The 15,918-nt window shown below is 36.8% G+C and overlaps 1 protein-coding gene across 5 annotated transcripts; it reads left to right on the top strand.

The window, feature by feature from the left end:
- The first annotated feature begins 9,462 nt into the window (after positions 1–9,462).
- Positions 9,463–14,306, top strand: LOC112179037. Of its 5 annotated transcripts, none has more exons than XM_040510299.1 (14): positions 9,463–9,783; positions 10,136–10,185; positions 10,301–10,399; positions 10,918–11,001; positions 11,275–11,331; positions 11,418–11,480; positions 11,647–11,724; positions 12,334–12,423; positions 12,669–12,725; positions 12,812–12,925; positions 13,066–13,173; positions 13,254–13,319; positions 13,846–13,926; positions 14,048–14,306. In XM_040510299.1, the coding sequence occupies exons 2-14, from the start codon at positions 10,159–10,161 to the stop codon at positions 14,063–14,065; spliced, it is 942 nt and encodes a 313-aa protein (XP_040366233.1). In that variant the 5' UTR covers positions 9,463–9,783; positions 10,136–10,158; the 3' UTR covers positions 14,066–14,306. The 5 variants fall into 5 exon arrangements, with proteins under 5 accessions (XP_040366233.1, XP_040366235.1, XP_040366232.1 ...); XM_040510301.1 differs by having other exon boundaries at positions 10,131–10,185; positions 13,066–13,143; XM_040510298.1 differs by having other exon boundaries at positions 10,131–10,185.
- The last annotated feature ends 1,612 nt before the right edge of the window (positions 14,307–15,918 follow it).

Here is a 15,918-nt window from a genome sequence, read left to right as displayed (position 1 = left end):
TCAAGTGTGACATTTCCAGAAACTACTAGTGTCCTACATCTCCAGGAAAATGTGGTTTTACTTATTTATTTAATTTTATTATTTTATTTAGCGGTAGTATCTTATAATGTATAAAAGACGTCAGTTCCACCATGTCTATACCTTCTGTTTACAGATATTTAATTCTTATACATCTACTGGGACTGACCCTTTGTCTTTGAATAAGATTGTGTCATTGTGATTATTTACAGTCCTTAACTTCATAACTATGGGAATGCTATAGTTATTGTTTGAAGTATTGTGTTTAGGTACTGTTCAATCGAATGTGCTAAACTTTGCTCGGAAAAAAAAAAAAAAACTATGGTTTGAATCAATCTGTACTTTGTGTTAGAAACAGTATGCTTAAACAATCACAAACACATAATTTAGAACCTATACTAGATCAAATCATGTACATTCAAAAACTGAATTCTATTCTAGCAGTGTTTGGAAATCTCCTTGAGTTAAATCCAAGTAAGGAAAAAATCTCCTTGAGGAAGATTCAAGTGAAGTGAAATCTCCTCTAGACAGATCTTAGAGAGCTAATATCCCTTGAGATGGATCCAAGTGAGGAATAAAATCCTTAACGGATCCCTTTGAGGCAGATCTAATCCTCCTCAATGGAAACTGATTTCTGCAGAAAACTAAACATAAGAACATGAACCCAGAAAACTTACTCGATGCACTTGCATTGTCCATGACAGCCTTCTCCTGAATCCACCTTGATATTCTCTTAGTAATGGGACTAATTTTGAGAAAAACTCGTGTTTCAGAAGGGACTAGTCTGACATTAATATAGAAGCTTCACATGACAATTCCATCCATAAAGAAACTGTCATTTTTCTCAACTGCTTTATCAATCCCTCAACTGCTAATCAACTGCAATATTATTTGAATTTAAATAGTGCATAAGCTTATCTGTAAAATTAATTCAAAGCTTATACATATGTATTTTAGACTCCGGCCACACTACATTTACTTGTATTGCATTTACACATCATATAAATTCTAAGTGTTGACAAGTTCCATAAGTTGCAATGCTTACAATCTCCCACTGAACTTGACACTACTTGAATAGATATATTACAACACAAATATATGAGAATGACCTACTGGAATGTGCACTGTGAGTCTAAAATCTACTGAAGTCATTCAAATCCAATTGATTAATAATCCTGTCAATTATATGCCTGCTTCAAGGAACCTAAGAACATTATGGTGAATGAGGATAGACACCAGTATTCCAAAATCACCTTGTAACAGACTATAATCACATGAATTTTATTCGCATCAGTACTAGCATACTTGTGCTATAAATGCATTTAATCACAAGTATACTTGAAGTCCTACCAAAATTTCTAAATTAATAGAAACAAAGCAAATTATATCTCATTCTGAAACTTTTACCACAATCTGCATATATGTATTGCCATCATATGAATTGCAATATGTACATGTACTTCTTGATTTTAGCAGATGCTTAATAGGATAAAACTTAATAATATAATTGCACATTATCGATCATATCACAATTAAACAATAATAAAGCCATAGTACATACTAACTGGTGATGATTCTGACATGTAATTCAACTCTAGATGATGTCTTTAATTCCCATATGTGCAGCATGCTTGACAAAATCAGCTACTGGTAAAGCTTTTGTCAATGGATCTGCTAACTGATCTTTAGTTCCAATCTTTACAACCTCGATCTCTTTATCCCTAACACTTTCTCTCACTGCAAAGTACTTGACATCAATGTTCCTTGAACTTGAAGACCTCTTGTTGTTCTTTGAAAAGAACACTGCTGATGCATTATCACAGTAAATCACCATAGGCCTTTCTATAGAGCTTATTAGCTTCAAATGAGAAATAAAATTTCTCAACCATAATGCATGTCATGTTGCTTCATAAATGGCAATATATTCAGCTTGAAAAGTTGATGTTGCTGTCAAGGTCTGCTTTGCAGTTTTCCATGAAATGGCTCCACCTGCTAGAACAAATATGTATCCAGATGTTGATTTCAAGTCATCCATGTCTGATTTGTAGGATGCATCTGTGTAGGCCTCCACCTCAAGTTATTGCTCATCAATTTTTCTGTAAACCAACATGTGATCCTTAGTCTTTTTCAGGTACCTCAATACCTTCTTTCTTGCTATCCAATGTTCATGGCCTGCATTTGATTGAAACCTTGAAAGCATATTGACTGCAAATGATATATCAGGCCTTGTACATATTTGAGCATACATCAAGCTCCCCACCAATCTTGCATAAGGCACATTTTTCATGATTTTTGCTTCCAACACATTCTTAGGACACTGACCCTTGTGCAGCCTATCTCACTTATATATTGGTGCATCACCTGACTTACAACCCTGCATGCCAAATCTCTGCAATATCTTGTCCACATAATTTTTCTGAGATAAACCCAAAGCATATTGCTTTTCGTTTCTGGTTATCTCTATGCCTAGCACATAATGTGCCTCCCCCATGTTCTTCATGTCAAACTGACTTAATAGAAAAGCCTTTGTTTCTTTCAACAAACAAATATTACTGCTTGCAAGTAAAATGTCATCAACATACAAAATGAGCAAAATAAAATTACTCCCAGTGGTCTTAAGATAAATACACTCATCTAATTTATTTTCCAAAAAACCAAATTGAGTGATTACCTTATCAAACTTGAGGTACCATTGCCTGGAAGCTTGCTTAAGACCATATATTGACTTCTTGAGCTTGCAAACCTTGCTTTCATCTTCTGTAAAACCCTCTGGCTGCAACATATAAATTTCCTCATGCAAATCTCCATTCAAAAATGCAGTATTGACATCCATTTGGTGCAACTCAAGGTCAAAATGTGCTACTAGGGCCATGACAACTCTGAATGCATCTTTAGTTGAGACTGGAGAGAAAGTCTCATTATAATCAATTCCTTCCTTTTGATTATAGCCCTTAGCCACTAACCTGGCCTTATACCTTTCTACTTTGCCATCTGCATCCTTTTTGGTCTTAAACACCCATTTACATCCTATAGGCTTAGCATTGCATGGTTTATCAACTAAAGTCCACACACCATTTTGTGCCATGCTATGAAGCTCATCCTCCATTGCTAACCTCAATTTTGCACTATTTACAGATTGCATAGCTTCTGCAACTGATATGGGATCATCTTCACCTCCTAGATTAGATTCTTCAATAGTCAGGTACAACTTGTAATCATCTGATATGGCACATTTTCTGGTTCTTGTAGATTTTCTCAAGCCTACAGGTTGAGACACTTCTACATTTGGTGCTGCATTTGTCTCATCTTGTTGATCAACTTGCTGTACTTGCACATCATTATTCATACCTTGTCCATTTTGAACAGCTGCTACTGCATTATCATTTCCAGTACCATTTTGCACTTCATTTTCAACTTGATGTGCTGCAATGTCATCCTCTTCATTTTCTGGAACAGGATTCAAAAATACTTCATTTTCTGAAACTGAATTGTTGTTGCATTCCTGGTCCAGGATTGATGAGGCATTGCAATCCTGGTACACAAACCATTCTTCAAAAGCTTTGTTGCTATTTTGCATTGCCACCATCTCCTTTTCTGCATCTTTTCTTGGATTGTTGTCAAACATTTCATCATAGAATGTGGCTCTATGCGACTCCATAATCCTTGTGCTTCTGTTTGGACAATAGAATTTGAAACCTTTTGATTTTTCACAGTAGCCAATAAAATAACCACTTACTGATTGAGAATCAAGTTTGCCATCTGCCACATTATGCACTCTTACTTCTGCATTACAGCCCCACACATGGAAATGGTTTAAACTAGGCTTGTAACCACACCATAATTCAAAAGGAGTTTTCAGCACAGCCTTGCTTGGAGTTCTATTGCAAATATAATTTGCTGTTTTCAAAGCTTCTCCCCACAGAAATTTTGGCAGTGCAGACCTTACAATCATGCTTCTCACCATGCTAATCAAGGTTCTATTCCTCCCTTCTGATACTCCATTCTGCTGTGGGTTATAAGGAGTAGTGTATTGAGCCACTATCCTACATTCTTGCAAGTACAATGCGAAAGGACCCTTGTGTTGTCCTTGTTCTGTATACCTGCCAAAGTATTCACCTCCCCTATCTGATCTGATACACTTAATCAATTTTCCAGTTTGTTTTTCAACCTCAGCCTTATCGATTTTGAAAAATTCCAAAGCTTGTAACAAAATTTTGAAAAATCATCAATGAAAATGATGAAATAACAATTCCCACAGATTGTACTAACTGGAAAAGGACCACAAATATCTGTGTAAATTAAATCAAGCATTTGTTCACTTCTCTTTGAACCTGTGTTCCTAGCATTTGTCATCTTGCCTTTCAAGCAATCTACACAAGTTTCAAAATCTGTAAAGTCCAAGGCAGGTAAAATATCTTGTTTCACAAATTCTTGCAATCTTTGTTTTGAGATATGACCTAATCTTTTATGCCACAGGAAAGATGATGCATCACAAAATTTTCTCTTTGAACCTGATTTGCTTAAAAGAAAAATTTTATTGCTGTCATCAGTTTCAGCTACAATATTTTCACAATTTGCACACCAATAACCATTTACCAAATCAGCATCTCCAAAACAATTTGAACCATAATAGAAATACATAACTTTATTATTACTTGAAAAGCTGAAACCATTGTTTGCTACAAATTGAGAACCAGAAATTAAGTTCCTACTAATACTTGGAATACAATACACATTGTTCAATACTAATACATAATTATTCCTAAACTTGAGTTTGATAATCCCTACAGCCTTCACAACCACTCTTTGGCCACTTCTAGTACACACCCTTGTCTCATTCTTTCTTGGGATTGAAATCTCTGACAATCCCTGTAATGAATTGACAATATGAATAGGGGAACCAGTGTCAAACCACCAAAAGTTGTCATTTACAAAAGCATTTGACTCAAAATTGAAAACAGATTTTAAAAGAAAACTACCTTTCTTTTTCAGCCAAGCTTTGAAACCTTCACAATCTTTCTTAAAGTGACCAAGTTTCTTGCAAAAGAAACACTTAATGCCACCTGCAGGTTTGTTTTTCATTTTATCATGATCAGATTTCACAATGGATTTAGAGGTGCTTACAGCGGTTCCAGGTTTAAAGTTCTTGTTGTTGCCAAATTTCTTCTTTTACTTGATTTTGGACATCAAATTCACAGCCACCTCGTGTCCTTCTTGCTTCTGCATTTCATCTTCAACTTCCACACACAGTGAAATCAACTCATTGATGCTCCATTTTTCTTTCTGAGTCTTGTACAATGTCTTGAGTTGAGAATATTCATTTGGGAGTGAGTCCAGAATCATGTACACCAGGAATGAACCATCTATATATAGCCATATTCAGTGTTCTCAGCCTTGCAGCAATATCAGAACCTCTCATTATGTACTCTCTCACACTAGTCTTGCCATTGTATTTCATCCTTGCAAGAGACCTCACCAAATTCTGCACTTCAGCCTTATCAGAAATTTTAAACTTTTCTGCAATGGAATTGAAGAACTCCTTGGCCAATTCTGAATCAGGTATACTGCCCTTCACATTTTCACTCATGCTTTTCTTGATCATGATCAATGCCATCTTGTTATGCTTATACAATTTCTCATATTTGTCCCTTGCATCTCTGCTAGAACTTTCAGTTAATGCTGCTGGAGGATCTTCTTTCAACACATGGTCATAATCCAATATCCCCAGATTCAGTTCTATGTCCCCTTTCCATTTCTTAAAGTTTGAGCCATTCAGAAGCTCAATCTGATTGATGCTCATAGGAAAGTGCATAGCTGCATGTGAAATGATCAAACAGATTAATCTAGTGTAACTCAATACCAGAATACACTGTATGTCCCAAATAATGTTGTATATATATGCAACAATATGAAACTTTATCAATTTCAAGATTTTGACAACCTTTGTGGTGTACTAATCTCTGTTGATATATGAATGTTCATTTACTCAATATATATATATCAGATTCAAAACCAAATGTCTGCAACTGTGTTTCTTTGGAAACCAGTGCAAATTAATTTTAAGTTTCAAAACCTGCAACTTTAGCAATAGAACATTGACATCGTTTTTCTCTTTTGACATAAAGCCACTTTGACAGCACATATGTTCTTAAAGATTAACATAATGATGTAAATAATTCCATTTAAAACATTCTTAGGCCACTTTGGCAGCACTTGATGCATTTATTTTCACATCAGTTATCATATCAGCATATTCACACACCAATCATCACATAATCGCAATAACAGATGAATGAATATATATGCATATGCCTATAATATGAATCTGATATGAACTTGAATGTGGATCTTCAAATATTTGACAGTTTTTGTCATGCACATATGAACCACATATGGATATTTTGTCGAACTAAAGTATAAGAACAGATGAAATTCATAAAATTAATGTATATTACTAAATCAGTATGTTATGATCAAGAATATACAAGTAAAATATTTTATGAATTACTTGATGCGGATTAAAGTAATTAAAATTTCCAGAATTCATAACTTAATGCAGTTAATTCATTCTACATATAATTGATCTATGTATGGCTGCTCTGATACCAATTGTTAGAAACAGTATGCTTAAACAATCACAAACACATAATTTAGAACCTATACTAGATCAAATCATGTACATTCAAAAACTGAATTCTATTCTAGCAGTGTTTGGAAATCTCCTTGAGTTAAATCCAAGTAAGGAAAAAATCTCCTTGAGGAAGATTCAAGTGAAGTGAAATCTCCTCTAGACAGATCTTAGAGAGCTAATATCCCCTTGAGATGGATCCAAGTGAGGAAGAAAATCCTTAACGGATCCCTTTGAGGCAGATCTAATCATCCTCAATGGAAACTGATTTCTGCAGAAAACTAAACATAAGAACATGTGTTTTGAGAAAACTAAACTGATTCTCTTAGTAATGGGACTAATTTTGAGAAAAACTCGTGTTTCAGAAGGGACTAGTCTGACATTAATATAGAAGCTTCACATGACAGTTCCATCCATAAAGAAACTGTCATTTTTCTCAACTGCTTTATCAATCCCTCAACTGCTAATCAACTGCAATATTATTTGAATTTAAATAGTGCATAAGCTTATCTGTAAAATTAATTCAAAGCTTATACATATGTATTTTAGACTCCGGCCACACTACATTTACTTGTATTGCATTTACACATCATATAAATTCTAAGTGTCGACAAGTTCCATAAGTTGCAATGCTTACACTTTGTTGATAACCTGGACCGAAATTACTTTTGAGATATAGAATTGATATTTTAGGATCAATCTACGGATTGAAGCTGAAACTAACCAAACTTAAGACCTAATGATTGAAGAATTATTGAGTAATGCTAAATTACCACGTGTCCGTGGTTTGAGACAATTTAATTAGTTTATATAACCTCTATAAGATAAACTAATTTTGTCTCCACTACATGCATGTGTCGGCATGTATTGATCGAGACTACATCACACAATAATAACTCGCGATGATCACTTGGTGAAGCCGATGACTTACAAGTTAGTATTCTCGTAGGGCCTATTACTAATTGCCAGATTGATAAGACTTTCCAGCACTAGTGATCGTCTGACTGGCTTAAATAAGCCATGTCAACATAAGACCATAGATTTTTGATAAAGAGAGTTTTCGGAAAACAAGTGTGACATGGAGCGTTACTTTCTCTTAATTTTGTAAAGAAAAAAAAAAGGTACTTGACCCAGAGCACCAAAATTGACACCCAACAACAGATTTTTATTCCCACTAACACAATTTAAAGTGAAATAACAATTTTGACCTCAGCCTAATCAAAAAACTACATCAATGCCATCAATCTCTCTCTTCTCTCTCATTGCTCTCAAATCTCTCTCTCTGTCTATGTCTCTCTCTCTCTCTCAGGCTCCGCCACAGTGTTCTTCCTCTTCCCCTCCTACCCGGCTGGATCCAACTCAACCACATCTAAGAGAAGCTCACCCTGGACATCTCGTTCTCTCTGACGATCAAGGTCTGGAACTGTGACTTCTTCAGCTTCCTGCCGCCTTCGAACTCACTCCTCCGCCGCCTTCTCCACACCTAGAAAAACATTGTCTCTGCCGGAGATCACGACGCTGGGGAAGAGCCTCTTTCGCCTCTATTCCACTACAGCCCACCGTAGAACAGTCATCTTTCGTGAGATTCGGGTCCGATTTCAAGGTATTTCGAAGCGAGGAGATAGGGTTCTTGTTCGGCCCAGTCTCTCCATGTCCGGCCAGCTCGACCGTGGGCTAGTGGCGTGGCTCAGCTCTGAGAATCTGTTTGCAGTCGACCTGTCGTGATTGTTGCGGTGATGACTTCTTCTGCACACAAGTCAAACTGTACAAATAGCCTCGGTGTCTCACCTTCCAACTCGTTTTGTTCAATACTCTGCTCTGAATCTCTCTTCTGATCTCCCTTCTCCAAAATGGAGAGTGAGTTAAAATTTGATATCTTGAAATATGTTAGGCGTTGTCATTGGGTGGATTTTCAATGGTAGCTCAGAGTTTGCATTGTAATGTCTGTTTGGGTATGATCTGTTTCGTTATTATTATTTTTTTTAATCAAAATTTGGATGGATGTTGCAAAACAGAAGGCCCAGCAGAAAGAAAAAAAAAGTTTTATTGGAGGGCAATAGACGTTTTGATAGATGTAATCTCCTTTTTTTTTTTTCTTTAATCAAAGTTTTATTTGTCTAATTTTAGGAAGATTAGTTCCCATTCTGGCAATCGAAAGTTCTATTAGGGACAATAGATGTCTATTGGGGGGCAGTAGAGGTTTATTGTCCTCTATTGGGGGGCAATAGTTGTCTATTAGGGGGCAGTAGACGTCTATTGGAGAGCAATAAACCTCTATTACCCCTCTATTAGGGGGCAACAGACGTCTATTGGGGGCATTCTATGGGAGGCGGTCAATGACCGGATTCAGGCTATCGGTGATCGGACTCCAGAGAAAGTTAGCCGGAATCCTGCTACTGGTTGCCAAAATTAGGAGAATTGGTGACCGAAATCCGGCGACCGGCTCCGGCGAAGTCTCCTATGGTCTCTTTCTCTCTCTCTCTCTAAGTAACAAAGGGATGAGAGTAAAATGGTATTAAAAAAAAAACCTTAATATGGGGTATTAGGGAAGACCTCCTTATAGTGTTTTGGGTAAGAGAGAATTAAAAAAATTTAATGAGGTAAGTGGGAAAAAAATCTCTAGAAATGGGATAAATGGAGAGAGAGAGAGAAAAAAAAAAGGACATTTCAGCGGTGGTCCGAAACTTGGCTTTACGGGTTGGGCCTATTACGTTTTTGTCCTTGTGGGTGAGATTAGGATGACCCGACCCGATCCAACGATCCAACGTGATAGATACTCTCCTACTCTCTAGTTCTCTACTAATTAAACGAAACTCACTTCTCAGCTCTCACGTCCGTGACCCCCACAACTGCAAGCAGCGGCCGTTAAGCCCCAAGCCCCGAGAAAGAGAGAGAGAGAGAGAGAGAGAGAGAGAGAGAGAGAGAGGGAGAGCCAGTGTGCCACGTAGGAGGAGCGATTGGTTAGTTCGTAACAGAATGGCAAAACTCGACTCAGCAGATTTTCCCGCCAGCTCCAAATTGGATGCGCTCTTCTTCACCTATAAAACCCCTCCTCCTCATCCTTTCTGGAAGTTTCTCATTTCCTCCAAGAAGACGAAGCAGCTGAACGAGAGAAGCAGGAGTCCAAGAAATTTGAGGTGCGTATTGAAATTGATAATGGTAGGAACACTTAGGGTTCGTATTTTGTTTGGAGTAAGATGGATCTCTGTGTGAATCGCACTTAGGGTTCGTGATTCTCGTTCCGTATTAATGAACGGTTTCGGTGTTACTTTCTTGCGTCGTCTTTGTGTTTTGGTGTGTTCGCGGTTACTGAGATCAATCTTGATCAAAGTAAACATTCTCACTTGTTTACAGAATTAGGGATATTACTTTCATTCAATTGAATCTTTCTTTCTGTTTTGGTGCGTGTTTGGCTACTGAAACTCTAAAAGAGAAGTGAATGACTCTAATCTTTAGGAATTGGTTTACTGCTCTGTGGTTGTAGATCAGTAATTTGCTGCTTCTGATTTCCGATGGCGGATCTTGAAGAAGACTATGAGGTACATTTACTGCATACTTGACATGGTTTCAAGAATCTTGATGAGTAGGAATGATTTTTTCTGTATGCTTTTCTTGTTGAATCTTCCTGAAGAGAATGTTGGGACATTGTCTCAGATGGTTAATTGGCCTGAGATGAGTGATTCTGAGGATGAAGTTGAAATAAATGATTTTGTTGAGCTCACTCAGGATGAGTTGGACCGTGCCACAACAGAGGTATCATAGCACTTACTTTATTTCCTCAGTTTATGTGATACTCAAAATGTGCTCTAAGCTCTGACATTGGTTTATACTGGGTTCTAGAAGATTGATTCTGGTAATGAAAACTCTGAAGCCGTGAAAACTTTAGTGGAAGAGTTTGATTCTAAGGGAGGACTTCATGATGGTGTCAAGCATGATTGTTTTCCATCTGCCTCCACAGATGGAAGGGCTTCAGAGGAACCTAAAGTATCTGAGAAAGGGCTTCTTGATACTATTTAGCAGGATTACTTCCCATCTGCCTCCATAGAGGTAGTGTGAAGACAAATTTAGTATCACTACTTTGAATTTTGTACGTTGCTATTCAGAAATTGGATTTCCTTGTTTTAAAATGAAAAGGGTTTGGTTTGAAGGAAGGCCACCAGTCATCATTAATGATTATATAGGCTCCGTCAAGTTATGACATTACCTCTTTCAGAAATTGTATCGTATCAATAATCTGAATTTGTATTTAATTAACCTTTTTTTTTTTTCAGAGTTTTAAATTACCTCTTTCAGAATCAAAAAGGGTTGGGTCTGAAGGAAAGCCACTAGTCATCATTGATGATTATCTCCTTAAGGTATTACAATGCCTGTTTTCCTTTTCCTGAATTAAAAGAGGCTTGGTTTCTAGGAGTTTTAACGTTGGTTTAATACCTAAGAACTTCTGGAAATTTAATGGTGATGGTTACTTTTCGATTGCTTGAGAAAAGGATCTGTTTCCGTTTGTTCCCACTTTTGGAGGCGAATAGAATTTTTTATTTTTATTTTTATTATTTTTTAATCTTCTATTCTTAGTTTCCTGTTATGAGTGATAATTTTGATTTAATTCATTATTTGTTTTGCTTTTCCAGTATTTTGATTCTGGTAAAGCTGATGTTAAGATTTTTCAAGAGTTTCCGGTCCTTGAGGTATTACAGCATCCCCTGAATTTCTTTAGGTTTTTCTGATACTCTGTTTATTTGCTTTAAACCATTGGATTTGCACTGGTTTGTAGAAGATGGATTCCGGAAATAAAGAGCCTCAAAAGAAAACTTCACTGGAAGAGTTTGATTCTGAGGTAGGACTTGATGCTATAAGCATGACTATTTTCCATGTGCCTCAATAGATGTACTGTGAAAATAACTTTTTTTCCTGATGATTTTTTAGTAACAATACTGTGAAGTGCATACATTATTCTTCAAATAACGTTGTTGTTGTTGTTTTTCTTTCTTTCTTTCTTTCAGAAATCTGATTTCAGTGTGGCTGGAGTGAAGATTGCTGCAGGACAGCCACCAGTCGTCAATGAGGATAATGGCTGGAAGGTATTTCATTTCCTGTTTCCTTCAAAAGAGGCTTGGTTTGTAGGACTAAGAGGTTCTTTGTTCCTTTTATGTTCTTGTCATAATGTAATATCAGTTTTACTGCTTTCAGAAATCTAATAGTGCTGATGAAGAATCCACAATTATGGAGTTCATTAGAATTTTGGGGATGCATTTTTCTTTTTTTAGCTTGAGTGTAGTTTTCTCCAGTTATTGATGTTAGATGACAATTAAACCCTTTATTTAATAGAACAGTAAGTACTTTAGTTAACCATGTGGCAGCTAGTTACTATAATCTTTGAGAAGCTGAACTGCTGGTACTGCCAAAGTGACATTTTGATGTTACCATGCTGTTGTTGTTGCACCTTTGGCTTGTTAGTTTTACTTTTGTTTTGTGAGACAGTTGTTGTGCCTGGGCAGTCATAATAGCTGATCATTTTTCATTTCCTTCTCTCGCCTTTATTACACTTAGACATCTTCTTGCTAGTACTTTTTTTGCTTATAGGATAATAAATCTGACGGCCTGGATGATTTTCTATGTTTCTTATGTGGTTTGCATTCTGGAAGGTATTAAGTTGTGCACCTTTTTTCTTTTTTCTTTTTTCTTTTCAGAGTTTTGAATTACCTCTTTCAGAATCAAAAAGGGCTGGGTCTGAGGGAAAGCCAGTAGTCATCATTGATGATTATATAGGCTGCAGTAAGGTATTACATTGCCTGTTTTTGTTTTCCTGAATTAAAAGAGGCTTTTGGTTTAATAATTAAGAACTTCTGGAAATTTAATGGTGATGAGGTACTTTACAATTGTCTGAGAAAAGGATCTGTTTTTGTTTGTTCCTACTTTTGGAATCTAATGGAATTTTGTTTTTCGGTTTTTATCTTCTGTTCCTAGTTTCCTGTTATGAGTGATAATTTTGAATTAATGCATTATTTGTTTGTTGCTTTTCCAGTATTTTGATTCTGGTGAAGTTGATGTTAAGATCTTTCAAGAGTTTCCGCTCCTTGAGGTATTACAGCATCTCCCGAATTTCTTTAGGTTTTTCTGATACTCTGTTTATTTGCTTTAAACCATTGGATTTGCACTGGTTTGTAGAAGATGGATTCTGGAAATAAAGTCTCACAAAAGAAAAGTTCACTGGAAGAGTTTGGTTCTGAGGTTGGACTTGATGCTGTCAAGCATGACCATTTTCCATGTGCCTTAACAGAGGTACTGTGAAAATAACTTATAGTATCAATACTTTTTTTCCCAATGAGTTCTTAGTATCAATACTGTGAAGTCCATACATTATTTGTCAAATAATGTTGTTGTTGTTGTTTTTTTTTTCCTCCTTTCTTTCTTTCTTTCAGAAATCTGATTTCAGTGTGGCTGGAGTGAAGATTGCTACAGGACAGACACCAGTCGTCCTTGAGTATAATGGCCGAAAGGTGTTTCATTTCCTGTTTCCTTCAAAAGAGGTGTGGTTTGTAGGACTAGGAGGTTCTGTGCTCCTTTTATGTTCTTGTCATAATGTAATATTGGTTTTACTGCTTTTCAGAAATCTGATAGTGCTGAAGAAGAATCCACACGAAGGGCTTTTAATGTGATTGACAATGAAGCTGAGGTACTTTATGCTTGCCTGATTAATGATGTCTGTTCCCAGTTATGGAGTTCATTAGATTTTTGGGGCATGCATTTTTTTTTTTTTAGCTTGAGTTTAGTTTTCTCCAGTTATTGATGTTAGATGACAATTAAACCATCTATTTAATAGAACAGTAAGTACTTTAGTTAACCATGTGGCAGCTAGTCACTATAATCTTTGAGAAACTGAACTGCTGGTACTGCCTGACATTTTGGTGCTACCATGCTGTTGTTATTGCACCTTTGGCTTGTTAGTTTTACTTTGTTTTGTGAGACAGTTGTTGCTACCTGGGCCATCATAATAGCTACTCATTTTTCAGTTCCTTGTCTGGCCTTTATTACACTTGTTTGTCTTCTTGCTAGTACTTTTTTTTTTTGGCTTAAAAGGGTAATAAATCTGACAGCCAGGATGATTTTCTATGTTTCATATGTGGTTTACAATCTGGAAGGTATTAAGTTGTGTACCTTAGTTCCTTTGTTCATCTTATTGGTTTTCACTGGTTATTCAGAAAGACCACAAAGACGAGTCTAGTGGGGTTGAAGTTAGGACTGTTGGGGGACCAGACGCTGCCATTGACAATGCTGCTGAGGTACTATACGATGCCCGACTTTCTCCCTTGTTACCACAGATACAATTACTATGTTTGTTGCTTTTTGAAATAAGATTATCTTTTAAATATCCTATTGATTTTGTAAGGTTTCTGGTTGCAGATGATTCCGCCAAAGTGAGTTTCACAGAAGTAATTCTGATTTTGTGAGGATTGTCTTCGCCTGGAATTTGCTCACGCAATTGTAATTCGACGTTCCATTATGATGGACCTAATTCTGTATACTTTGCTTGACTTCATCTGTCACTCCGCAGCACATATCTAGAGCTGTTACTCTTCATAACTCTAATTGAAAGATTGCTTTTAAAGACCTTCATTGACAAATTGCTTGATATGGTATGTGATGGTTTTGCAAGGCAACATAGATGTCTTAAATTTGCTTGATGTTATCTTCCCTTTACTCTTGAGACAATTATGTTGTCAGCAACCGCTTTATAATGCAAAATTTATAGGTGAATTGCATATCAATTAGACAAACCTCAGCCCTTAAAAGAACCAAAAATAAAATTTGTAGTACAGCTACAAAGGGCTGCAGCAGCCTCAACTGACTGTGTAAAGATGAGTCTTGTCTAGGTACATACCAACTTGGAATAAATTTTTGCAATAATTGATAATGATATTCATGATTAAAGTAAATACTAAAGCCGCCCTTAAGCTGGGTTTCTTTGCTCTCCGACTTCCACAGTTGGCAGTGCGTGTCGGCATAAGGGACACAAGTGGCTGATCTTCAGCCACTGGACAATGCAAGTATCATGATAGATATGTAAGCAGGGCAAGCGAGTAATCGTCGTCCTTGGCTTAATATCCCCATGATCTTCTTCTTCTTCGACAGCCTTCAACTGATCAAGACCCTCCTGACAAATACCACATGTAAAACTAGCAGCCGCTTCATCCAAACTATCGAGTGTGACCTTCTCCAAAGCCTCAATGGACGACTTGGTTGCAGGAATAAACTTGGGCTCATATCTTTCCATGGATTCTTCTAATTCCCTCAAATCCCTTGTCCTATCAAAGACAATATCAAGGCTCGCAAAAGCAGTAGTACTCCTAAAGTCGCTAGAGAAGCTCACAGTCACGTCGGCTATGACCACAGTAATAGGGATGTTTGTCACCCACAGGGGTACACATTCTTTATACATTCTCTGAATTAGAACCCGGTGCTCATCTTCTGGGACCAACATGGCCGAAAGAGCCTTAAGCATATGTATAGCGTATCCAATCCAGTTGCGACGGACATTAAGTTTTGCTTCAGATACGATTACAGGTCCACCATAAGTAATGTCGCTTGGATCACCAATACGATGGATCTCGGTTGCCCTCATGAATATTAATTTCATTGGATGCGTTTCCGGTGGGATTATCGTGCTCGGGGGTCTTCTTGCTTCTGTTTGCGACGTTTTAAAACTAAAGTAATGTCTCTCCTCCGGGATGCTGGAAGGACTCATCACTCGTGATCGTAATAAGATTGAAGCGAGTATATATCACTAATAATCTGACCTTAATGCATGGAGGCTATTTAGATACTCATAGGCATGTATATATAGCTACTCTAGCTGAAGGATTCTGATTGAATTAATTGATTGGAGCGTTTATCCTACTTCAATTTAGTTTTGAATAAGAGTTTATGTGAGATTAGTTTTTAAGAGAGGCCGGTATGGCACAAGATCTGCTTTCATGCCCATCCTTCCATTCTATTTTTGGCACGTTTACTTACTTGTGATGAAAAATAATCATGAATCGGAAACAAGTGGAATAGGAGAAGAAATGAATCGGTATTGATTCCGGAGGATTGATTCCTAAACCCATCTTCCCCATTCGTAATTAAATTTCTGAGTATTCAGGAATCGATTCTTGATAGGTGAGACCTACACCCATTCCAATTCATTCATGTGTTAGTAAACGCAGAAATTCTTTTACCTGGAATCATTCCGATTCATTTTTATGTTAGTAAACGCATGAATGTTTTTACCCTGT

Source organism: Rosa chinensis, chromosome 7 (assembly GCF_002994745.2).
Source record: "Rosa chinensis cultivar Old Blush chromosome 7, RchiOBHm-V2, whole genome shotgun sequence".
Lineage (NCBI taxonomy): Eukaryota > Viridiplantae > Streptophyta > Magnoliopsida > Rosales > Rosaceae > Rosa > Rosa chinensis.
The sequence above is the reverse complement of the archived record's forward strand: the minus strand, read 5'-3'. Positions and strand labels throughout refer to the sequence as shown.